The sequence below is a fragment of the Crinia signifera genome, chromosome 4, assembly GCF_055691185.1.
Source record: "Crinia signifera chromosome 4, ASM5569118v1, whole genome shotgun sequence".
In the NCBI taxonomy this organism is placed as follows: Eukaryota; Metazoa; Chordata; class Amphibia; order Anura; family Myobatrachidae; genus Crinia; species Crinia signifera.
This window is the reverse complement of record NC_139220.1, coordinates 118,951,347-118,976,801: the sequence shown is the minus strand read 5'-3', so window position 1 is coordinate 118,976,801 and position 25,455 is coordinate 118,951,347. Positions and strand designations below refer to the sequence as shown.

Sequence of the window (25,455 nt, the reverse complement as noted above, 5' to 3'; positions counted from 1 at the left end):
CTATTCATTAATCGGTACCCAATACCAGGGCTAATACCCAATACACAGGAAGACTGCCATATATGACATAATAATCATAAGGGACATGAGTCATATTAGGCAGGCACAGGGCGGCCTTTGTGTCATCCGTCATTGAATAGATTAGTCCAAAAATTTTTTACACTTATTCAGATCTGATCGCAGTACAAATTTGTTCGGAAAATGGGCAAAACCATGTGCGCTGCAGGTGGGGCAGATGTAACATCTATAGAGAGTTAGATTTGGGTGGGGTGTGTTGAAACTGATATTGCAGTGTAAAAATAATTCAGCCAGTATTTACCCTGCACAGAAACAAAATAACTCACACAAATCTAACTCTCTCTATAGATGTTACATCTGCCCCACCTGCAGCGCACATGGTTTTGCCCAATTTCCAAACAAATTTGTACTGCGATCAGATCCGAATAAGGGCCTTAATGTGTGTTATTCATGTGTTATTCATGTGTTACATAACTGTCAATAAATGTAAATATTAAGTCATACTTGTAGTGAACCTATGGCGTAACTGATTAATATTTCATTTCACACCTGAATATGAAACTGTGACAGCATTTCTTTTGTGTATATATATATATATATATATATATATATATATATATATATATATATATATATATATATATATTTATTTATTTATTTTTTTTGCTTAATTGTTGTGACTTTAATAAATCAATACTCTTGGATAAACGTACCACTGTTTTAGTCATTAAAAGTTAATTTTTTAACTATTTAATGATCATTTGTCAAGTGTGTCCCAAAAACCTTTTGTTCTACCTTTTTAGTCACCTCTGTGACTTACCTTTTCAGGTCTGTGCATAATCCAGGTACAGTCATAACTAATCACATTGAGGACTGAAGACTGCGCTGCGCAATGGAACAATTGTGTTTATGTAAAATGCATTGTATATTATATCATATCACATCACACCACATGTTTTTGATTTCAGCTTTACATTTATTACAATACATTAGGTTTTTGGAGTAACATTATATACAAACAGAATTATTGTGATGGTACATTTATTATGTTTTAATAGTAATTAGGAGTACTGCGTGTCATTAGTTATAAATATCCCACTCTACTTACGGATGGAACATGATGACACAATAAGATTCATAGTTGTTACAAAATAGAAATCATGGCACATATGGGGTGGATAATAAAAAGATATATTGTACAAACTTAGCATTAGGCACCATAAGTCAAGTATACATACGTATAATGTCACACATGCAAAATATTTAGTATGCTGATCCATCTTAATCCATAATTATCTTTAAAGTTTAACCTGAAAAAAAGGTTAAGCTCCACCAAACTTATTCTTTCATTTTGTTGAAATGACTTTCACGTCACGAAGATATGAAACTGCCTATACTGTGTAACTTAAATAGGATAACATATGAAAATGTCGCTTCCAGTATTGTGGAATTTCTTTTGAGCATCTGAAGTGGGAGGAGCTTCACAGATCAATGTGACACCGCCGGGTAAATTAAGCATGTGCTTTCAGTGCATAGAGTACTTGGGCCAGGACAAGTGGCAAGGGGGAACTGTTGTGCCGAGTTCCATGCAAAGTCTGTTTAATTCCACTGACATGAGCAGTCCAGCGGCTCCTGTATGACATACATCACTTCAGTCCTATTTCCTGAGCAGTAGAGAGGCACAGTCAGATTCTGTACTCCATTCTCCCGGCAGCATTTACAGAATCTTATATGGCTATCAATGTTGATGTTAAAGATTGTCGCTGACGGGCATTTTCCATCACAAGAAGCCACAGTGATCTGTTGAATATAGAATGTTGAGAAAAATGTTAATGTTTTATATATGGTAATTAGAAAAACTATTACAAAGAACTTTAATTAGCAAATAATATTTTCCACTCATGCTGTAAGTGATATATCCGTTGATATACATGTATTGCTCAAATTGGCAAAAGTAGAAACTGGAAGTCAGCCCCAAATAAGGGAAAATTGAGTATAGTCTGTTTGACAGCTAATAGCTTGCATCATACTGACAGTGGGATTGCCTACAGATAGCTGTGGCCAATACAATTTAGCATCATTGTCATTCTGTACAATGGTCCTTATTCTAGTTGACTCGCAAGGCTGCAGTCCCCCAGATGCCACCCACATGGACACCACTCCCCCTTCCGGACACGCTCCCTGCCCCCCAGAGCCCCGCAGACATGCAAATCATCCATTTGCAGCCAAGGGTGCAGGGGAGAAGAAGTCATTCGATGGTTTGCGATCATCAAATGATTTTTTCAGCGCTCGCAGATCTGAGACACCTCAATGATGTCTCTGATCTGCGAGCGCCCTGTGTGGGAAGCAGGCAGGCAGCTGACATCCGCTGACGCCAGCTGCTCGCCCCCCCCCCACACCCACTCTTGCAACCTTGTGGCCTGTCAGTTGCGTCTCGGCTAAGCAAGGAGCATGTTCAGAGATTTTTCCTGTTTCCCAATAGATTTCATACCGCAAGATTATTCCCCAAAGAATAGGAACATCTATGTATGTTTGACACTGGTAGTCTGGTCATTTGTCTGTGTTATAGTAATTATAGTGAGAATAAGCCTGTTATGTATAGATGCCTGACACTTTCTTGCAGGGGCTGGCTGGCAACTTTTAGCCTGGGGGGCAAGTCAAGAGCACTGGCCCATAAGTAGCGCATAAGTGGCCCATAAGTAGCGCATTGTTAAATGCAGGTTTTTAATTAAATAAATAAATAAAGAACAAGACACCACAGGCTGCACCCCTGCGTTAAAGACAGGACACCACAGGCTGCTCTCCTGCATAAATAAAGAACAGGACACCACAGGCTGCTCTCCTGCATAAATAAAGAACAAGACACCACAGGCTGCAACCCTGCATAAAAGACAGGACACCACAGGCTGCACCCCTGCGTAAAAGACAGGACACCACAGGCTGCTCCCTCTGTATAATAATAATGCCATGATGCCACAGGCTGCTCCCCCTGTATAATAATTTGTGTCATGGCATTACTATTATTATATTATACAGCAGGAGCAGCCTGTGGTGTCATTGCATTATTATTATACAGCTGGAGCAGCCTGTGGTGTCATTGCATTATTATTATTATACAGCGGGAGCAGCCTGTGGTGTCATTGCATTATTATTATGCAGAGGGAGCAGCCTGTGGTGTCATGGCATAATGCCATGACACCACAGGCTGCTCCCCCTGTACAATAATAATTATGACACCACAGGTTGCTCCCCCTGTATAATATAAAAGTAATGCTATGACACCACTGGCTGCTCCCTCTGTATAATAATAATGCCATGACACCACAGGCTGCTCCCGCTGTATAATAATAATGCAATGACACCACAGGCTGCTCCCGCTGTACAATAATAATGCAAAGACACCACAGGCTGCTCCCGCTGTATAATATAACAATTGTAATGCCATGACACAAATTATTATACAGGGGGAGCAGCCTGTGGCGTCATTGCATTATTATTATTATACAGAGGGAGCAGCCTGTGGTGTCATGGCATTACTTTTATATTATACAGGGGGAGCAGCCTGTGGTGTCATGGCATTATTATTATGCAGAGGGAGCAGCCTGTGGTGTCATGGCATAATGCCATGACACCACAGGCTGCTCCCCCTGTACAATAATAATTATGACACCACAGGTTGCTCCCCCTGTATAATATAAAAGTAATGCTATGACACCACTGGCTGCTCCCTCTGTATAATAATAATGCCATGACACCACAGGCTGCTCCCGCTGTATAATAATAATGCAATGACACCACAGGCTGCTCCCGCTGTACAATAATAATGCAAAGACACCACAGGCTGCTCCCGCTGTATAATATAACAATTGTAATGCCATGACACAAATTATTATACAGGGGGAGCAGCCTGTGGCGTCATTGCATTATTATTATTATACAGAGGGAGCAGCCTGTGGTGTCATGGCATTACTTTTATATTATACAGGGGGAGCAGCCTGTGGTGTCATGGCATTATTATTATGCAGAGGGAGCAGCCTGTGGTGTCATGGCATAATGCCATGACACCACAGGCTGATCCCCCTGTACAATAATAATTATGACACCACAGGTTGCTCCCCCTGTATAATATAAAAGTAATGCTATGACACCACATGCTGCTCCCGCTGTATAATAATAATGCAATGACACCACAGGCTGCTCCCGCTGTATAATAATAATGCAATGACACCACAGGCTGCTCCCGCTGTATAATATAATAATAGTAATGCCATGACACAAATTATTATACAGGGGGAGCAGCCTGTGGTGTCATTGCATTATTATTATACTGAGGGAGCAGCCTGTGGTGTCATGGCATTACTTTTATATTATACAGGGGGAGCAGCCTGTGGTGTCATGGCGTTATTATTATACAGAGGGAGCAGCCTGTGGTGTCATGGCATAATGCAATGACACCACAGGCTGCTCCCGCTGTATAATAATAATGCAATGACACCACAGGCTGCTCCAGCTGTATAATAATAATGCAATGACACCACAGGCTGCTCCCGCTGTATAATATAATAATAGTAATGCCATGACACAAATTATTATACGGGGGAGCAGCCTGTGGCGTCATTGCATTATTATTATACAGAGGGAGCAGCCTGTGGTGTCATGGCATTACTTTAATATTATACAGGGGGAGCAGCCTGTGGTGTCATGGTATTATTATTATGCAGAGGGAGCAGCCTGTGGTGTCATGGCATAATGTCATGACACCACAGGCTGCTCCCCCTGTACAATAATAATGACACCACAGGCTGCTCCCCCAGTATAATATAAAAGTAATGCCATGACACCACAGGCTGCTCCCCCTGTATAATAATTTGTGTCATGGCATTAATATTATTAATAGTAATGCCATGACACAAATTATTATACAGGTGGAGCAGCCTGTGGTGTCATGGCATTATTATTAATATACATGAAACTGAACAGCACAGCAGATATGTAGTTTTTTATGTTAACTTACTACTGTGTCTGTCACTGTCAAATTTCAGTTCCCCTCTCTCTGCGTCTCTGCGGCGGCGGCCTCCTGGAGTGTCCCCCACGCCACGAGTAGTTTAACGGGCGGCCCCCCAGCCTTCCTCCAGTCCAGTGCAGACGCGTGGGTGGGAGGCGTCAACGTCATGACGTCCCCACCGCACCCAGCGTCTGCCGACTGACTGCCACTGCCGCCCGCCGGGGACAAGAGGGAACAGGCTGCCGGCCGGAGCCCTCCTCCACGTAGCCGTGGAGGCCGGCGGCCATGTTCCTGTGGCCGCAGCCCGCAGATATCATATAAAAAAAACCACAGGAACATGGCCGCCGGCAGAAAAAAAAAAAAAAAAGCAAAGCGGCCGCGAACACGGCCGCGGCGGCGCGGCCCGCAGCACAGCAGCCAGAGCGGCCTGGGGGGCAGATGGCACCCTGCCCCCCGGCCCAGCCCGCCCCTGCTTTCTTGTAACAGCTTTCTGAATCAATCCAGTAAGGTTTTAGTGAGGAAACGCTGTTGGAAGCAATAAGTTGACAGATGGTCGACAGGGTCAAACGGATGACATTGAAATAGTCAACACAAAAAAGATTGCTTTTTTGTGTTATTTTAAGATTAATCCCAAGCCTAGACCTAACCCTCCCCCTATTGCCTAACCCTAACCTTTCCCCTGGTGTCTTACACACCCAATAGTGCCTAGCCCTAAAAATCCCCTCCAGGGGCCTAACTTTAACCCTATGAAGTCATGAAAAACCACGTGTCAATCTTTTGACCGTGTCAACCTAAATTCCTGTCATGACTATTAACCTTCTGGGGTTGATTTATTGGCTGTCTGTTTACTCCAGAAGCCATGTTTTTATGCAAAAACCATGTTAATGTGTAAAAGTGAATTCCTCCTTAGTATCAATACATTTAATTACAATCCGTTCTAGGTACTTGGGAAAGTGGTTAAAAAGTTCTGAGGTCAGTGCTTTTAATGTGCAACTTCAGCATGTTTACGACGACTATATTAGGTTGATTTAGTTTTTGTTGTTCCATGTGTAGGATATAACATTTTACACCACATTCAACATAATCAGCAAATTATAAAGTCATGCATAATATATGGTAGAGCCAGAGTAAAACAATGTAAAATAAAGTAAATGAGCGTCTCTTTTTGAATTTGGCATAATAGAAATGTTTTCATCTGGCTACTACTATATAGTTATATCAAATATAAGTGGTGCAAGTAAAAATATGTACTTACAGGGTTTTGACTTATACAGTCGCTTTTTCTTATAGTGGTTCTAACTGCCACTTTCTGGCAGATTTTTTCATCTTTTGTGCCTAGAAAAATATAAAATACTGTAAGTTGGGTATTATGTTATTACTGAAAATAAGAAATGGAAAACACATAACACATGCACCGTGTATTGTAACTCACTAAGGTAACATAGAAGCAGTATAATAGTATAACAGCGAAACAAATATGTGCATTAAACGTTAAACGTCTGTAATTGAGTACAATAGCAGTAATTCTTGAATTTGTCTATTTATAATGAATTTGTTTTATTAAAGCATGTTATAATAATGTTTTATTAGAATTTATTTTGTATAATATGAACAAGTGATTTCATATTTGATTTCTGTCTGTTTGTAAACGGACAGAAACCAAATCAAATGCACAACAATCTATCTAATCAAAGAATTGAAAAAACATCAGCATCCATTACATCAGTTCCAACTTCCCAATAATCGCTATGTTCCAAGGGCCTGATTCAGTGATATACCTTAATGTATTTCATAATATGTATCTCACAAATATAAATTTTTTAATCTGCCCAAGACAATTTAATTTTGTCTTTGTTCATACAGTATACAGGGCAGTGGTTCTCAACTCCAACCCCTAAGTATCCCCAACATGTCATGTTTTGTGGATGCAGATGGCTAAATTGCAGAAAAATAGAATACCACACCTGTGAATAATTAAATAAATAAATACACAAAACAGGACATGCTGAGTACTTGACCCAAATTGAGAACCCCTGATTAAAGGTTTTATTTTGCTTAGGCATTGGAAAATGGTTTTAAACTACCAGCATGTTTTCACTTTGCAGGGATGCAGCAGTGACAGTGCTTCCATGCTCCAAATCCCCTTCGCCTGTGGGATACGACAGTCTGTAGATGGGGCAGTCACAAAAAAACATGTGGGAGAAGTGGTGGCTCCAGAGGGGGGGGCTGCAGTACAGTTTCAATAGGGGAGAAACACCAACTGGCACCAACTGCAATTTCAAACTGACTCACTTGCAGTTGGTGAGGCTCCCCTATTTTAATTTTAAACTGTGCTGCAGCATCACATCTGGAGCTTGCACTGGTTGTCAGATATGTCTAAGCCAGAAAATTCCACCACAATGACATCTGGTGCAGCAAATACATTGCAATGCAAGAACAGACGAAAAGAGTGGCGTAGCCCAGTGGGCGGGGCTTGGCCTTGGTGAAACCCACCATTTACCTAATTCCAGGGTGTGACCTAGTGGGGAGGGGTGTGACTTATTCAGGACTTCTTCAGGAGACCAATTTTAAACTACTTCAGCAGCATGCCTAGCTGGACACCCCAGAGAATCTGTCTGATAAACTGGCATTGTGAATTCACCCCCTGGAAGTGACACCCTGGTGCAGTCCACACCCCCAATGACATCTCTGCTTTGTGCCTAGTGTTTGAAAGACAGTAGTAGTATTTGAGTAGTAAAAATAATTTTAGGATTTTTATTCCATCTGTCTGCACTGACATATTGCAGCTGATGCAGGGTGAGTGGAGAAAATGGTGTGAAATTGCCTTGTAAATGCTCAGAGGAGTTTGCAAATGTATATGTGTTCACTGCAGATTTATAGATGGGTTACATAGTTACATAGTTACATAGTAGGTAAGGCTGAAAAAAGACTTGCGTCCATCTAGTTCAACCTGGTATAGATATCCATTGCTGATTTGGTAGGTTCTGGTATTTTACAGACAATTTATATTTCTTATTTGTACCCATGGATGTTTTTCTCCAGTAAATGTTTGTCCAACTTTGCCTTGAACGCATTTAATGAGCCAGCCGTTACCACCTCTCTGGTAAGAGAGTTCCAGAGTTTGACTGTTCTGACCGTAAAGAAATTCTTTCTACTAGCTGAATGAAATCTTTTTTCTTCTAATCTATACTCATGCCCTCGCGTCCTAGATTCTGTTCTAGTAGAAAAGAGGGTGTGTGACAGTTCCTTATATTGGCCCTTGATATACTTGTACATGTTAAGCATGTCCCCCCTTAAACGTCTCTTTTCTAATGTAAATAGTCCCAAATTGCTTAATCTCTCCCCGTAGCTTAAATTCTCCATTCCCCTAATAAGCTTTGTTGCTCGCCTTTGGACTTTTTCTAATTCTATGATGTCCTTTTTATAGTGTGGGGCCCAGAACTGTACTCCGTACTCTAGGTGAGGTCTCACCAATGCTTTATATAGTGGCATAATTACCCTTGAGTCCCTAGTTTCCATTCCCCTCTTAATACATGCCAGAATTTTGTTGGCCTTTTTTGTAGCTACATTACAATGGACACTACATCCTAGTTTGCTGTCTATTTGGACTCCTAGATCCTTTTCAAGTATGGAATTACCCAGTTCCTCTCCACTAAGGTTGTAACTTGCACACTGGTTGTGTCTCCCAAGGTGCATAACCTTACATTTATCTACATTGAACCTCATCTTCCATTTTTTTGCCCACTCATCTAGAATTGCAAGATCATTTTGAAGCATGGTGACATCTTCTGATGATTTGATGACTTTGCTAAGTTTTGTATCGTCCGCAAAGATGGGTGTATTGGGTTTTTATGGTGGTACATGATCATGCACTTGAAATAAATGCTGATGTAGAGAGTGATTTGCACTGACAGGTGCACAGGCACAAAATTTGCTGGTTTAAATCCCTGGCGTAATGGTCTGTGGTGTGTTCCTGAATGCAATGTGGGTGCATATTGGGCACGATTTAGATATTTTGCTCTGCTGCAGTTTTGCAGTACAAATGTTTATCGGATGACTGCTACTGCGCACGGTACACTGTGCGCATTCAAGAGCCATGCGTAGGAAGACACCCTGCAGACATTTGGGGGTAGTAATCCTGCATTATTTGGGAGTGCCCTGGGAAAAAACATAATCAGTGGCCTCCTTCTCCCCACGGCCCTCACAGCGAATAAGTCTACACTTTTTCGTGCGTACGAACAGGGGGGATACATTAGATGGCGAGTGATTCTGAATGGATTTCCCTCTGTGTGCATGGCTGCGAATGCATTTGCAGCCATGCGCATGGGCAGGAGTTCAGTTATGCGGGGTGGGGTGGTGTGGTGTTTACCTGCTTGCTGAGCTTGCAGGGAAGCGAGTAGGTCTGAATCAGGCCCACAGTGCAGTTGCAGTGTAAAATGCATCATGGAGGTCATTCAGGGTGATTTAGAGACCTGCAATCAGATAGCTGCAGACTAGAGTGAAAACCCGCTCCTTACAAGTCTGTGAATGGCTTGCGCAAATCACACAGATCAGCGTCTAGCTGCAAATCCATTTGCAACTCATACACCATCTAATTATTTTCCCAGTCTGTTCAGTCTGTGCGTAACCCAGAACCTACTCTGCCTGTGCGATAGAAATAGGCTGATTAAGGCCGGAGCTGACATCATACACCCTCTGTGAAAACATCCACAAATGGTGTCAATGAACTCGCGAATTGCGTTTGATTAGAAAAGATGTTGGCTTTTTTCGCTGAATGGCCTTGTGAATGCGTGCTATGGCCCGTACCAATGTGCAGGGCTGCAATCAAGTCTGACTAACGCCTCATGCATGGAGCTGGACCTCGACAAGTACAGATTTACTGCACTTAACGCTGGTTAACGGGGGGAATACATTTTCCCCAATGTATTACTAGCGCACCTAATGTCCCCTGTAATCCCCCCCAGTGATTAGTGGCCAGGGTGATGTATTAACAGCCGCCCAGGCATTAAATCGCCACGGCCGCTTCGCTAGCCCAGGGCTAGCGTTGTCCTATCGCCCACTGCCGGGACAACGCTAGCCCTGCGTCTGGCTCGGGCTGCGCTGGAGATCTTGCAGTTTTAGTGAGCTCTCGTGCATGCCCAGACAGCCAGCCGGGCTGGGGAGCGAGGGGGTGCGCATTGCACATACACAGGACGAATGGGGAGCCGATAAGGAGAGCCATTAGGGCTGGGCATAACGGCTCACCTTATCAGTTTGGGGGAGCTGCGATACATCTGCCCATAACAGGTGCCCGCTTCTCCACGTTATGCTGAAGAAGCGGAACCCGTTATTTAAAAAACGTCATAGGCAGTTTGATACATCTGCCTCATTGTCTCTTAAATGTATAAGCAAGTCATTGATTGCATTTCTTATATTGTCAGCACATTTCCCTACAGAAAGTAAGATTAAACACCTCCTTCATGAATTACAGAGACAGAGTGAAGTCCCAACCACTATCCTCTATGCATTCTTATTCACTTGTGCCGTGCTAGCTCAAATGCTTGAAGGTCATTCACAGGTCAGAGTTTTGCCTCCTAACAAAATACCTAGGTCAGCCATACATGAAGCAGAGATAAGTGATTTATTGTTTTTTAATTATAGAAGTTCCTGAGCCCTCCAAAAATGAGAATAATGGAGATATATCTGCTAATGAAAATCAAATAGCTGTCCTAAAGCTAAACCACCTGGAGTTACAGTAGGGGTATAATAAAAAGGAGCTGCCATCTTCAGACAGCTTATATTGGTTTGTATGTGATATCCTGCTCTAGCACAGATAGCATTCTGGGATTTTCTGGCTGGCAGGGTATCATTCAATTCGCTACAGTATGTCTAATTGATTATAGAGGACATTAGAGAGGACACAGCTCTCTGCAATGGATACAATTGTAGCTACACAGCAGTTGTGTATCCTCGCAACCAAAGTAACATGCACAATCACCTCTGACATATTATATAAATCTCTTTTTAAAAAGTACAGACATAAACAAAAAGGAAAATAAAAAAAGGAAAATGTGTCGAAGGTCTGAAATGAAAATGTGGCCAGCTGCTTGGGCACCAGAAAGAAACGCAGAATGAGGCAGGGAGCGGGGTATAGGGGGAGGAGCCTATGCTGCTGCTTTCTTTTAGCTATGAACTTTTAGCTATATAGTGCACAAGCTCCTCCAGGTCCACCTAACCCCATAGTTTCAGTGTCCACCATAGGATGGAAGATAATAACAGTAATGTCATGCCATCCAAAGGTGGAAACGCCCTTGATTGCTATATGTGCATATCTAACAGCATGACAGGAAATTACAATGGAACCAGGGGAGGCTCCAGAAGAGAGGCTGCCGCACAGTTTAAAATTCAATAGGGAGCAGAAGCAACTGCTACCAACTGACATTCTTAACGGACTCACTGGCAATTGAGGTTTCCCCCCTATTTGAATTTTGAACTGTGCTGCAACCTCTCCTCTGGAGTTGCCACTGAATGGCACCAATTTCAAACAATGGAAAATAACTATAATATGAAAGCAGTTATTACAGTGACAGCTTGGTACAAACATTAACAGTATTACAGCAATATCAGCTTTGACTTTAAGACAGGATATGAATGAATTGCAATACATCGCCCTAACATAGTAATATCTGTGTTACTGTGCAAATACTTTATGTTATGCAGGAAGACTATGGGCCAAATGTATCAAATCTCAAAAAGTGATAAAACGGAGAGTGATAGAAAACTAGCTAATCAGCTCCTACCTCCCATGTCACAGACTGGGTTTGAAATATGACAGGTAGGAGCTGATTGGCTGGTTGTTTATCACTCTCCATTTTATCACTTTTGAAGCTTAGTGCATCTGGCCCAAAATCTATTCCATTTTACAATATAGACTTAGCCAAGGAATTACATTATCCTCTAAACACTTATTCACACATGATCACTGTGTGATCACTCAGGAAGTCTTTGTGACATCAGCTCCAGCCTCAACCAACCTGTCTGTCACAGACTAAGGGCTGTTTCACACAGTACGGTTCCTGCCGCACGGTGAAATCCCGTACGGCCAGGGAGCCGTGCCGCACTCAGCAGTTGTGAATGGACACTATTGTGTCCATTCACACGGGACGGCCACGGCCCGGCCGCACGGCTGCAGCCGGATCCCCCCACTGGAAGGGACGGCTGCCGGGCTGTGGCCATCCCTGCCATTATAAAATTCTGAGTGCGGCGCGGCTCCCTGACCGTACGGGATTTCACCGTGCGGCAGGAACCGTACTGTGTGAAACAGCCCTAACGGAGGCGTCACAGTTGCACAGACTGGGAAAATCATTAGATGGTGAGTAAATTGGAAATGGATATGCAGTTATTCATCAATCGGCGTGATTTTCCCAAATCAATCACACCCTTGAACAGGGCAGGTTTCACTCTGGCTATCTGATTGCAGGGCTCTGCAATTTCGCAGAGCAGCCATCAGGTCTGAATCAGGCCCAAGGTACAATGCTTGCTGTCTGCATCACTCAGAAACCAAGTCAAGCTGCCAGTGTGGTGGATTCCATATTTCTTCCAGGTTTAAGTGTGTACTGCGGAAACCCAGCGTGCTCCTAAATAATACAGAAACTCATATCTAACTATTTAATTTAATATAATGATAGATCACTCTATGGCAGAGTATTACAGTCAGAGCTGCCATCAGAAATTGTGGGACTGCACCTAATTGACTGTTGGTCTACAACCTTGTGGCAGGAGCTAATTTTAAAATGCTGCCAGTGCTTTCTTCATGGCCGCCTTCCCTGCACCAACTGGCATCCCAGCACCAGTTCAGAGACAGGTCCACCCCATGCTGTCTTGGCCTGGGACTGGAGTCATAACAGTCCGCCCACCACCCTGAGGGGGAGGGGGGGGGGGGCTCATTACAGTGATGCATAAGCAATCTAGCAGGCTAAATAGAAATCTAGGCAGGCAGAAAAATGTGTAACATACGTTCTACCAAAGAGTAAGGAGGTTATTCAGACTTGATCACAAAGCTGATTTCTTTCTGTGCAAATGGACAAGACTATGTGCACTGCAGGTGGGGCAGATGTAACATGTGCAGAGAGGGTTAGATTTGGGTGATTTATTTCTGTGCAGGGTAAATACTGGCCACATTATTTTTACACTGCAATTTAGATTTCCGTTTGAACACCAGTCACCCAAATCTAACTCTCTCTGCACATGTTACATCTGCACCACCTGCAGTGCACATGTTTTTGTCCTTTTGAGAAAAAATCAGCTTTGCAATCAGATCAGAATAACCCCCGAAAATACATGCTTATTCTAAGGAGAAAAACAAATGCATGCAGAGGCTTTGTAACTGCATGCCTGATTTCTAATTTGCAACACATATTATTTCTGGAATATGTCAGTAAAACTATGTATATCTCTGGTACATGTCAGTAAAAGTACGTTTAGGATTCATGGTGCTAAAGTTGTCAAATCCCTATAGACTTAGTGCAATATTTTACATTCAGGTCTGTAGCCCCACAAAGGTTATTTCATATATTGCTATAAATCAGCCATAACAATAATTAAAGTACAGTGAAATGCATGAAATAATAATAGTACCTGGTTCACAATTTATTTTAGCAGTAGGAACTACGGGGGTAATGGTAAAGGGTAATACACCCATTCCAGAACCTGGCAGAATTGTTAGGAATATAAGATTTTTGTAAAATTAAACATTTTGACACAAATAACATGTTCATTAATTCTTACACTGCCAAGTGTTTAATTTTTGTCCTTCTTCACATGCCAAATACAATTAAGGTTTTTGTTTCTCATTACAAAATATCACACCAGAAGTTCCTGACTTTCAGCTGGAGCCTGCTTATCAGACATAGCTATTGGTTGTTGCAAAGTGGTTCTGGCAAGGTAAGAATTAAATACTGTACATGGGCTCACTCTGCATGCATTTAATCAAGCTGTATAGTTTCTTGCCCATTAAATCCCTTACAACTGCAAGCCCATATTCTTAAGTGTGGTGTCCTACCCACAGAGCACATGCTTTTAGTTGTTGTTTAATTAGCAGTTACAGTAGCATGTTACACACGTGTTTAGTTTATAAGTAGAATTTTCTGAAGTATAACATTGCTTTACTGGGATAAAAATTTCAGTAAACCTGTTTAAAGGAACAATATGTGTTCACCTGCAAAAACTGCAGAACATTTACTAAATTTTCAGAACACTCAAAAAATTAATCATCTGATATTTATACCTAATTTTTACCTTATTTTTTTTTAAATATTTTATAGTAACATTATATAAGGATGAATATGGAAAATGCAGCAATTTGGTATGCTGCAAAAATGCGTGTTTCCCCAGTGTAGGAGTAAATACTGAATTACTAGTGACCGGCATAATAGCCAAAGGGAGCAAACATATAACCCTGAAAAGGAATTGTTCATTTACTGCTTTTTATGCACGTAGAAATAGTTCCAAATAATGCAAGTTATTATATAATAGTGGCGCTGGACTTAAAAGGGATAAAGTAAAGCTAGTCTTTTAAGATAGACCTATATAATCTGAAAAATACAATTTGGAAAACATTAGCTCTGGCAAAATGATTTCAATTGATGCTTTAACCCTTTGAGGGCCAAGTGAATTTGTCAAAAAAGGTATGAAAATTGCCAAGCAAATATTTTATTCATCATAATGACCTGTAATGTTTACCTTATATAGGAAATATAATCTTTTTTTATCAACATTTTGCATACCTCCCAACTAGCCCGATTTTTCATCCCGTGTCCCACCCGGAACCAGGAGTGGTCCACGGTGGGGGGGCACTTGGGAGTCTGCTGAACAGAGCGACAGTGAATAGACTTCTATTCCTTGAGACAGAGGGGCTGTGGGCATGGTCAGCAGTTCACAGAGTGCTGGCCATGCCCACACAGCAGCGAAAATGGGATGTGGCCTTGTGGGATTAATGTGATTTACAGGCCACACCCTTGACAGATAGGCCACACCATCAATTCCAGAGGTGCGCCTTTACCGCACACAGGGGTCCCATCTGGCATATTCAAGAAGTTGGGAGGTATGCATTTTTTATTTGAATTTATATAACAAATGTGAGCGATCAACAGATATTTTGCACATCTCTCACAGATGTTGGTAATCAAAGGGTTAAAACTATTTTAAAAAGTTGGGCAGCGGGGGACCATTTTGAATGAGAATTTAAATAATTTGCTGGCCAATAGGTTTCTTTGTAAGTGACACAAACTACAATTCATTAGTACTTCCTTAATAGGATTATCCCTCAAAATGTGAAGACTGGAGTCATAAAGGAAATATAGTTGTATATTGTTGGCATTGTGCAGCCCTAGCCATGACTAAATGCTGAAGTGTAAATTCTGGGGTGACTAATAAATAAAACATTAAAGCAGTAACCTTGGTCAGAGGAATGGAGAGGTTACTAACAGTGGCGTAACTAGATCTTTGTTGGCCCAATAGCAAAACTTTATAAGGGCCCCTATGTACCACCCAATGTTGAAAAATGTATATAGCAAATGACTGTTTGACAGGAAAGGTGGGCCCCTCTCAGCTCTGGGTCCCTGCACTCTCTGCACCTATGGTAGTTAAGCCCTTGGGTACTAAATGAAAGGATGATTCTGTACAAAGACATGAGCTTCTTGCTGATCTTTTGTAAGAGTTTATTTTTTGCTACATGATAACTATAGCTCCTAGTGCGCTCTTCAAGAAAGGTAAAAAATATTATTATTTTTTTGTACTGGGAAAAAAAGAATAATTCAAATAATCAGTGTTGCTCCTTTATTTTGTTTATTATAAATGAAAGTTATACTCCAGAATGATAAGGTTACAATCATTCACCAGGTAGTAAGCCATGAAAGCAGGGCCTGTGAGTGCTAGTGGTTAAAGAAATACAACTTGATTGGGGTGGCGTTTGCATGCTTTTCCCCTTTTTATGTCCCAGCAGGTGAGTTAAATATACCACAGCTCTCCAAAATAAAGCAGAAACTAGCATATAATGCAGCCTGGAACACTTACATATCTTGCAGCAGCCATCATTATAAGTCTGGATAGATCCTCCATTCTATAACAAAATGAAAACACAAATCAAAAAATAATGTGCTCAACTATTACAGTTCTCAAAAGTGTAACTTTAGGTACAGAAATATGTATTTATTATTTATCAACAGTTTTGTATATAGCGCAGCATATTCTATTGTGCTTTACAAAGGATACAGTGATTCAACAAACTGGGTATTTACAGGCAGTCGGAGGTATGAGGGCAAGCTTACAATCTATAGGGAAATAGATAGGATAGATATTCTTTATTGCATAAAGTCCACCAGAATGCAAAGGTTCCTGGTGTGCTGTAAGATACGGTGACCCAGCAGTTTGGCCATGGGTCAGGAGGATGGAAAAGAGTGGATGTGTGGACTGTATAGTGGGGATGTGATTAGATAGGAATGGTATATGAAGGTTAAGTGTCTGGTTCTGGATTTTCATAAGCTTGCCTGAAGAGGTGAGTTTTCAGGGAACGCTTATAGGTTTGGAGATTGGAGGAGAGACTTATTTGCTTGGGAGGGCATTCCACAGAGTGGGTGTAGCCGGAAGAAAGTCCAGCAGTTGAGAATGGGAGCGAGTAATGAGTGTGGATGAGAGATGCAGATCTTGTGAGGAGCGCAGAGGTCGGGTTGGAAGATATTTTGATATAAGAGAAGAGATGTATGTTGGTGTAGTTTGGTTTATGGCTTTGTGTGTAAGTAAAAAGATTTTGTATTTTGTAATTCCAAATCGTGAGTGTGAAATATAATTTCCTTCATTGGATATGAAATCTCCTTTCCTCTAACCTGAGGGAATGGCTGCACTTCCTGCACATAGATCTAATGGTAAACAAAGCTCCTGACAGTTCCCTGTATTGGCCCTTGATGTATTTGTAGATATTTATCTTACATTGTCTTACATTTCATTTGGGCATTGATCAAGTTATTTTGGGTATGTACATCTCACTTTTAAAAGTTTTTCCAAGTAACAATACATGTAATGTTCACTTTTAATAGGTAATGTTAATGAGGTTATTAATTACAGATGAGACCTAATATGATTGAAACATTAGAGTCAAATCTTCAGGGCAGGTGCAGGACAGTATATTGCCAGGCAGCATTGCAAAAATATACGTAAAGACAGAAGTGAGCCTTCCCAGTTTTGCGGATCACAAACCATGTGGTCAATTTACTAAGATGGGAGTTCTATTGAAGGTGAGATGTTGTCCATAGCAACCAGATTCTCCTTCTCATTTATTTAGCATCTTCTAGAAGATAAAATATAGAATCCTATAGGTTACTATGGGCAACATCCCACCTGTAATAGAACTGCCATCTTAGTACATTTACCGGCATGCGTCAGACACACACATATGCATAGAATAAACATCTGCTCTTCACTTGAGAAGGGAGGAATGCAGCAGGCAGGGCAGGAGACCTCCTCACCTACCGATCATGTATCAACTTCATGATTTCTCTATACAGGTTGAGTATCCCTGAAATCCGGAATAATCCATTATCCAAAATTTTCCTGGTCACGAGCATTTTGGATAATGGATTATTCCGTATTTCAGAATATTTTTATATTTCAATGATGTATTTTGAAGTATCTTGCATTTATTCTGTATAAACACATCAACCACATGAAATACAAACAAATATATTTTATTTGTGCATAAAACAAGGTTTCAAAACATGAAACAAAATTAGTGTACTATCTCGGATACTGAATTTTACTGCCATGCAATCATTGTCTTGCACATATTTAGGGCTTGATTCTCTAAGCTTCAAAAGTGATAAAATGGAGAGTGATAAACAGCCAGCCAATAAGTTACTACCTGCCATGTCACAGACTGTGTTTGAAAAATGTCAGACATGAGCTGATTGGCCAGGATGTTTATCACTCTCCATGTTTTCATTTTTGAAGCTTAACCCCTTCCCGACATTGGGCATACATTTACGTCATGGTCGGGATGTACTTCCCGACACATGGCATAAATGTATGCCATGACTTTAAAGTGTCACCGCGTCTATAGACGCGGTGACAGAGGGAAGATGGCTGCTGTCCCTGACAGCAGATATCTTCCCTCATGTCCCAGGGGGGGCAGCGATGCCCCCCCCCATCGGCGATCGCTGTGATTGGCTGTTCAAATGTGAACAGCCAATTGCAGGGTTTTCTGTGTTCCGGCCAATATCGGCGCTCGGTAACACAGGGATCAGTGGTGATTGGTACTTGATCGGTACAGCACCAATCACCACCGAGTGTAAAGGGGTCTTTGGTGGTGGTCCCACCTGGTCCCACCTGCCCCCAAGGCCGTGATTGGTCCGTCGGACCGACGGACCAATCACAGCCATTGCACCTCAGTGAAAGTAACGGAGACCGCCCTGCCGCCACCATTCCGGTCAGGAACAGCGTGCAGAGCGGTCTCCGTGCCCATCTGTCCCCCTATCTGACCTATCTGACCTCGATCAGCGTTGGTGGTGTGGTGGCATCCGTGCTGCCTGCTGCCTGCTTCTGCTGCTGCTGCAGCATCATAGTAAAATATAATTTTGTCTCTGTTGCCCCCTGTGGCTGATTGCAGTGCAGATGGGCTTAAACCCTCTGCACTGCTTTTTTTCCTGCCCCCCATTTGTGCTGATCAGTATAAATTAACTGATCAGCAACTTTTTTGGGGTGCAGGGTTTTTTTTTATATATATATACCCCGTCAGGTTTCGCCAAAAGTTGCGCGCCTGCTGCCCCTCACTGCTAATCAGTGTTGCATCACTGATCAGCAGTTTTTTTTAATTTTTTTTTTTTTGAGGGTGGTGTGGGGTCTTTTTTTAAATTTTTTTACACCCACGGTGATTTTGTGGGTGTCCTGTGGCCGCTGAGCGCTGATCAGTGACGTACATCACTGATCAGCATTTTTGGCACAGGGTTGATCTAATTTTTTTTTTTTGGATCAAATTCCTGTTGCCTTTGACTGATCAGCAGTTTTTTTAAATTTTTTTTTTTTTGGGGGTGCTGTGGGGTCTTTTTTTAAAAAAATTTTTTACACCCACAGTGATTTTGTGGGTGTCCTGTGGCCGCTGAGCGCTGATCAGTGACGTACATCACTGATCAGCATTTTTGGCACAGGGTTGATCTAATTTTTTTTTTTGGATCAAATTCCTGTTGCCTTTGACTGATCAGCAGTTTTTTTTTATTTTTTATTTTTTGAGGGTGCTGTGGGGTCTTTTTTTTAAAAAATTTTTTACACCCACGGTGATTTTGTGGGTGTCCTGTGGCCGCTGAGCGCTGATCAGTGACGTACATCACTGATCAGCATTTTTGGCACAGGGTTGATCTAATTTTTTTTGGGGATCAAATTCCTGTTGCCTTTGACTGATCAGCAGTTTTTTTATTTTATTTTTTTGGAGGGTGCTGTGGGGTCTTTTTTTTTAAATTTTTTTACACCCACCGTGATTTTGTGGGTGTCCTGTGGCCGCTGAGCGCTGATCAGTGACGGACGTTACTGACCAACATCTGTGCTCAATTTTTGGCGCAGGAGCTTTTTTTTTTTCTTTTAACCACTTCAAGGTTGTACCAAAAGCTGCCTTGAAGCTGCTGCCCCTTAAGTGCACTTACACGTGTTAAAGCACTACATACACACTACATACCCCTCGTGTTGAAATAAAGTTTGTACCCCCCCTACACTATACACGTGTTGAAACACTACACTTACACAAACACAAAAATAATAAAAATGTCCCAATCATCCCAAAGACTGTTTTCAGCGGAGGAGGCATATGCCCTTATTGCCTCTGACACTGACACAGCCAGTGATGAAAGCGATGAATTTATCGCATTGGTCTTAACCTCCTCCTCCTCCTCTAGTGATGAGGGACCCCCTCAAAGACGCCCCCGTAGAGCAGCTGAGACCCCCCCCAATGATTGATCTCGTATGGACCCAACCAGCAGACAATTTTGAGCCCCAGGTTCCTGAGTTTTTGGCCAACCCAGGAATCCAATTTGATACTACAGGCCTCAAAGAAATTGACTTTTTCAAAGTCTTTTTCTCAGATGTTTTTATAAATTTAATGGTGGACCAAAGTAATTTATATGCCCAGCAGTTTATTGCCCAAAACCCCACGTCATCATTTGCTAGGTGGACCCCTGTAGATGCAGTAGAGATGATGACGTTTTGGGGTCTGGTGTTACATATGGGCATAGTTAAAAAGCCAGAAATTAGACAATATTGGAGTACAGATGTTCTGTACAGCACCCCACTTCATCGTATGGCCATGACTCGGACTCGTTTTGAGACGATCCTTAAATTTTTGCATTACAACGATAATGCACAGTGCCCACCCAGAGATGATCCCACCTTTGACCGGCTATTCAAAGTCAGGCCGGTCATTGATCATTTCAGCGCCAAATTTGCTGAGATGTACACCCCAGAAAAATTCATTTGTGTAGACGAGTCACTTATACATTTTAAAGGAAGGGTTAAATTCCGCCAGTACCTTCCCAATAAGAGGGCAAGGTATGGCATAAAAATGTATAAGCTGTGCGAAAGTACCTCAGGGTACACCCACAGGTTTAGGGTATATGAAGGGAAGGACACAAGAATTGAACCGCCAGAATGCCCCCCCTCCCTCATAGGTGTAAGTGGAAAGATTGTCTGGGATTTAGTGCACCCCTTCCTGGATAAGGGTTATCACCTCTATGTGGATAACTTTTACACCAGCATCCCCCTGTTTAAGGCCCTTGGTTCAAGAGGTACAGCAGCTTGAGGTACTGTGCGCAAGAACCAAAGAGGCCTCCCAAAAACGCACGTTGCCCAATTACTGAGAAAGGGTGAAAGCAGGGCACAATCCACCGAAAATATGTTGTTGGTCAAATATAAGGACAAGAGGGATGTCCTTATACTGACAACAATTCACGGAGACAGTACCACCTCCGTCCCTGTACGAGGTACCAGTACCCACACCTCAAAACCTATTTGTATCCTAGATTACAATAAGTACATGGGCGGAGTGGATCTTTCAGATCAGGTACTGAAGCTGTACAGTGCCCTGCGGAAAACAAAAATATGGTATAAGAAGCTGGCCGTGTGTATCATCCAGATGGCACTGTATAACGCTTACGTACTATTCCGTTCTACCAGCCAGACGGGGACATTTATGCACTTTCAAGAGGAAGTCATAAAGGGCCTAATATTTGGGAACCAGCAGGCAGAGGGCCCCAGTACTTCTAGTACTGGCCCCAGTACTTCTAGTACTGGCCCCCGTATTGTATCAGGGCAGCATTTTCCTAACGAAATCCCCTCCACTGGAAAAAAGGGCAGGACACAAAAAAGGTGCAAAGTTTGCTATAAAAAGGGAATAAGAAAGCAAACTATTTTCCACTGTGAAACTTGCCCCGACAAACCCGGCCTATGTATAAAGGAGTGTTTTAAAATATACCACACATCTATGGATTATTAGGTTCATCATTTCACCGTGCTTCGGGGGTCTTGCTAATGCGACATAGCACCCACCATTCATTCCACCAGAATCTGTGCTGCAAAATCCAAATATCACTCCTTCCCTTCTGAGTCCTGCCATGCACCCAAATGGTATTTTTTGGTCACATATGAGGCATTGCCGTACTCGGGAGAAATTGCGGCACAGATTTTGGGGTGCTTTGTCTCCTTCATTCCTTGTGAAAATGAAAAATTTTGAGCCAGAACTGCATTTTTGTGTAAAAAAATTTAATTTTTCATTTTCACAGCCCTGTTGTACCAAAATTGGTGAAACCCCTGGGGGTTTGAAATGTACACTATACCCCTAGATGAATTCCCTGAGGGGTGTAGTTTGCAAAATGGGGTCACTTGTGGGGGGGTTCCACTGTATTGGTGCTTCGGGGGTCTTGCTAATGCGACATAGCACCCACCATTCATTCCACCAGAATCTGTGCTGCAAAATCCAAATATCACTCCTTCCCTTCTGAGTCCTGCCATGCACCCAAATGGTATTTTTTGGTCACATATGAGGCATTGCCGTACTCGGGAGAAATTGCGGCACAGATTTTGGGGTGCTTTGTCTCCTTCATTCCTTGTGAAAATGAAAAATTTTGAGCCAGAACTGCATTTTTGTGTAAAAAAATGTAATTTTTCATTTTCACAGCCCAGTTGTACCAAAATTGGTGAAACCCCTGGGGGTTTGAAATGTACACTATACCCCTAGATGAATTCCCTGAGGGGTATAGTTTGCAAAATGGGGTCACTTGTGGGGGAGGTTCCTAACTTTTAGCATCTCATGGTGCCTAGAAACCTACATGGTGCCTAAAAAATTATCTCATAAAAAGGAGGCTCCAAAATCAAGTAGGTGCTCCTTCTATTATGAAGCCTGTGGTTTGGTCAACGTGCACACTAGGGCCACATATAGGATATTTATGAAAACAAAAGAATTGGGGGAATCAATTTTTAGTCACATTTCTCTAGTAAAATCTACTGTGTTCCTTAGAAAAATGTATTAAAATTGAAAATCTGCTAAAAAAATGAAATTTTGAAATTTCACCTACACTTTGTTTTAATTCCTGTTAAACACCTAAAGGGTTAACAAACTTCCAAAATGCTGTTTTGAATACTGTGAGGGGTGCAGTTTTTGAAATGGCATCATTTATGGGGGTGTCTCACATACAAGTCCCTCAAAGTCACATCAGAACTGAACTGGTCCCTAAAAAAATCAGTGTTTGAAATTTTCTTGAAAATTTGAGAGTTTGCTATTCATATTTTAAGCCTCCTAGTGTCCAAAAAAAATAAAAGGAGGTTGAAATAATGATGGCAACATAAAGTAGACATGTGGTCTTTGTTAGTTATTAACTATTTTGAGTGGTATGATTATTTGTCTCACAAGCAGAAAATTTAAATTTTTTTACGACATTTTGGTATTTTTCACAAATAAACACAGACTGTATCGACCAAAATTTACCACTAACTTAAAGTACAATGTGTCACGAGAAAACAGTCTCAAAATCACTGGGATAAGTAAAAGCAATAAAAAGTTATCCCCACATAAAGTGATACATGTCAGATTTGAAAAAAAGGGCTCTGTCAGGAAGGCAAAAACAGGCTGCGGCGGTAAGGGGTTAAAGAATCTGTCCCTCTGTGCCAGTTACATATCATGTCCCCTGTAGTACCAGCTAGAGATGTCCCCAGTAGTTCCAGTTCCAGTACATATAATGTCTCCAGTAGTGCTGTTACAAATGTCCCCAGTAAGTTTTTAGTAAAAAAATATATAATTTTTTTTCACTTTCTGGAATGTATGGTTTTTGGAATAGCTTGGATAACGGATATTTGGATAAGGGATACTCAACCTATAATAGGGATTTTTTGTGATCACACTGATCATAAAATAAGGTAGTTATATGTTAGTTGGGGGCCCACTAAGCTATTTGCTTAGTTTTCCGCGTCCCCTCGCGGGGCTCTCTATGCTCGCCACGCTTCAGGCTCGGTGGCACACTGCGCTCGCCACACTATATGAAATCAACTCCATGCCGACATGGATAGTGGGGGTATGAGCGTACTAACTATAGTGGGCACCCAACTAACATATAAGTACCGAAAATAATTACTAGGGCACATATATTGTTGTTTATAACAAAGGACAAAGGTACCCTAGTGCTTCTAGTTGCCCCTATCACATGTAGTGGAGTGGACCAAGGGCCTGATTCTGATTTCGAAGTAAAGCAAAAAAAACAACCTAACTGTCTCTGGAACAGACCATGTTGCCATGCATGGGGAGAAAGTACATTTATATTTTTCTGTGCAGGGTAAATAGTAGCTGCTTTTAAATGTAGCCCACAAATGTTAGACAGCTTTATGTTTACACTACAATTTAGATTTAATTTTGACACACCCCAAATCTGTCTGCACATATCACATCTGCCACACTTTCAGCGATAGATGGTTTTGCCCAGTTGCACAGATGCATTTTTATTTCTGCTTTTATCTGTAAGTCAGAAAAAAAGGCCCATGCCTCAGTGACGTAATGATCATGGCTGCAATGATGAATTTATGGACCTCATGAAGACACGATTACTGGGCTGCAAATTCGGAGGGAGGCAGGCGGAGCAGCTGTTGCAGAAAATAGAATGTAGAAGCCACAGTGCACCATAGCAGGGGGAAGTCAGAGGACAGGACAAATAGCCGCTGCTGCTACCGATGTTGGAGATGCAGATGCAGCACAGCAGCACAGCAGGGGGAGGTCGGAGGAGAGGAATAGGAGCCGCACCATGGGGGGGTGTGAGAGAGGTGGAGAGGTTCGAGTACCCGCTGCTGTCGCTGTCAGAAGCCGCCGCTGATGGTGACCATGAGGGGGGGAGAGAGAAGGATCTACTGCTGCTGCTGCCCAGGCCTGCTCCACAGACACAGGAAGAGCCACTGCTACTGACAGGTGCCGCAGCTTGGGGAAAGTCTGTCTGTCTGTCTTTGGTGCTCTGACTGATCATGATTCATGTCGGCGGTGGTGCTGCTTGTCACTCGCGGCTGCCTGCTCGGCCATACACATGAATATTTGCGGTCCTGCGTCCCGGTTCATAGGCTCCATCAATCGGCTCACTGGCGCAGGCTGAGCCACTGCCATCCGGCGCCCATTGGAATACGCACAGCCAATTGGCAGGGGGGGAGATGTAACTTGTGCAGAGAGAGTTAGATTTGGGTTATTTTGTTTCTGTGCAGGGAATATACTGACTGATTTAATTTTACAAACCCCACCCATATCTAATTCTCTCTGCACGTTTCATCTGCCCAACCTGCAGTGCACATGGTTTTATCCATTTGAGAAGGAATTTGCCTTTGTGAGTGAACCAGAATCTATCGGACATAGGGACTGACAAAGTGCAGAGGCACTAGCCGGACCCAGGACTGCTACCCATCACACCGCTGATAGGGTAAGAAGCAGTTCAGTGGGACGCCACTCACTGCTTAACCCACCATCACCCCACTCCTCCACTATTGCACATAGAAGGAGACTGTGACACCGCACCATCTGTAAAACAAATACAGATACGGTGCATTTACCCCGGGACATTCACACATACTTGCTAGGAGACATAACCCCAACCTGGGTTATGGTGTAAAGGGGTCTGTTGATGCCCTCATTCCCCTAGAGGCTCCGAGCATAGGACGTGTGTAAACCCAACAGTGCATAACATTTGTATATTTACATGTGTACACCATTTTTAGCGTAAATAAATAGTATTAAGTTCACCACATTGTATGACCTCTCACTATTTTATAATACACATACACACAGAGGCATCACTTGAGCACACCCTTTCCTTTCACTTATGACCAACACGGGTCGGGACACCCCTGTGGCTAAGCAGCACCAAAATCACACTCTTCAGGTGAGTGCAGTACATCCACCC

The 25,455-nt window shown here is 42.3% G+C and overlaps 1 protein-coding gene across 1 annotated transcript in view; it reads right to left on the bottom strand.

Annotated features, from left to right (window-relative positions):
* Positions 1-1,003: 1,003 nt before the first annotated feature.
* Positions 1,004-25,455, bottom strand: part of OTOGL (otogelin like) — a 205,333-nt gene continuing 180,881 nt past the window's right edge. The window contains 3 exon segments of the mRNA XM_083182312.1: positions 1,004-1,818; positions 6,279-6,358; positions 16,076-16,121. Coding sequence (XP_083038438.1) covers positions 1,618-1,818; positions 6,279-6,358; positions 16,076-16,121 — 327 coding nt within the window. The 3' untranslated portion in view covers positions 1,004-1,617.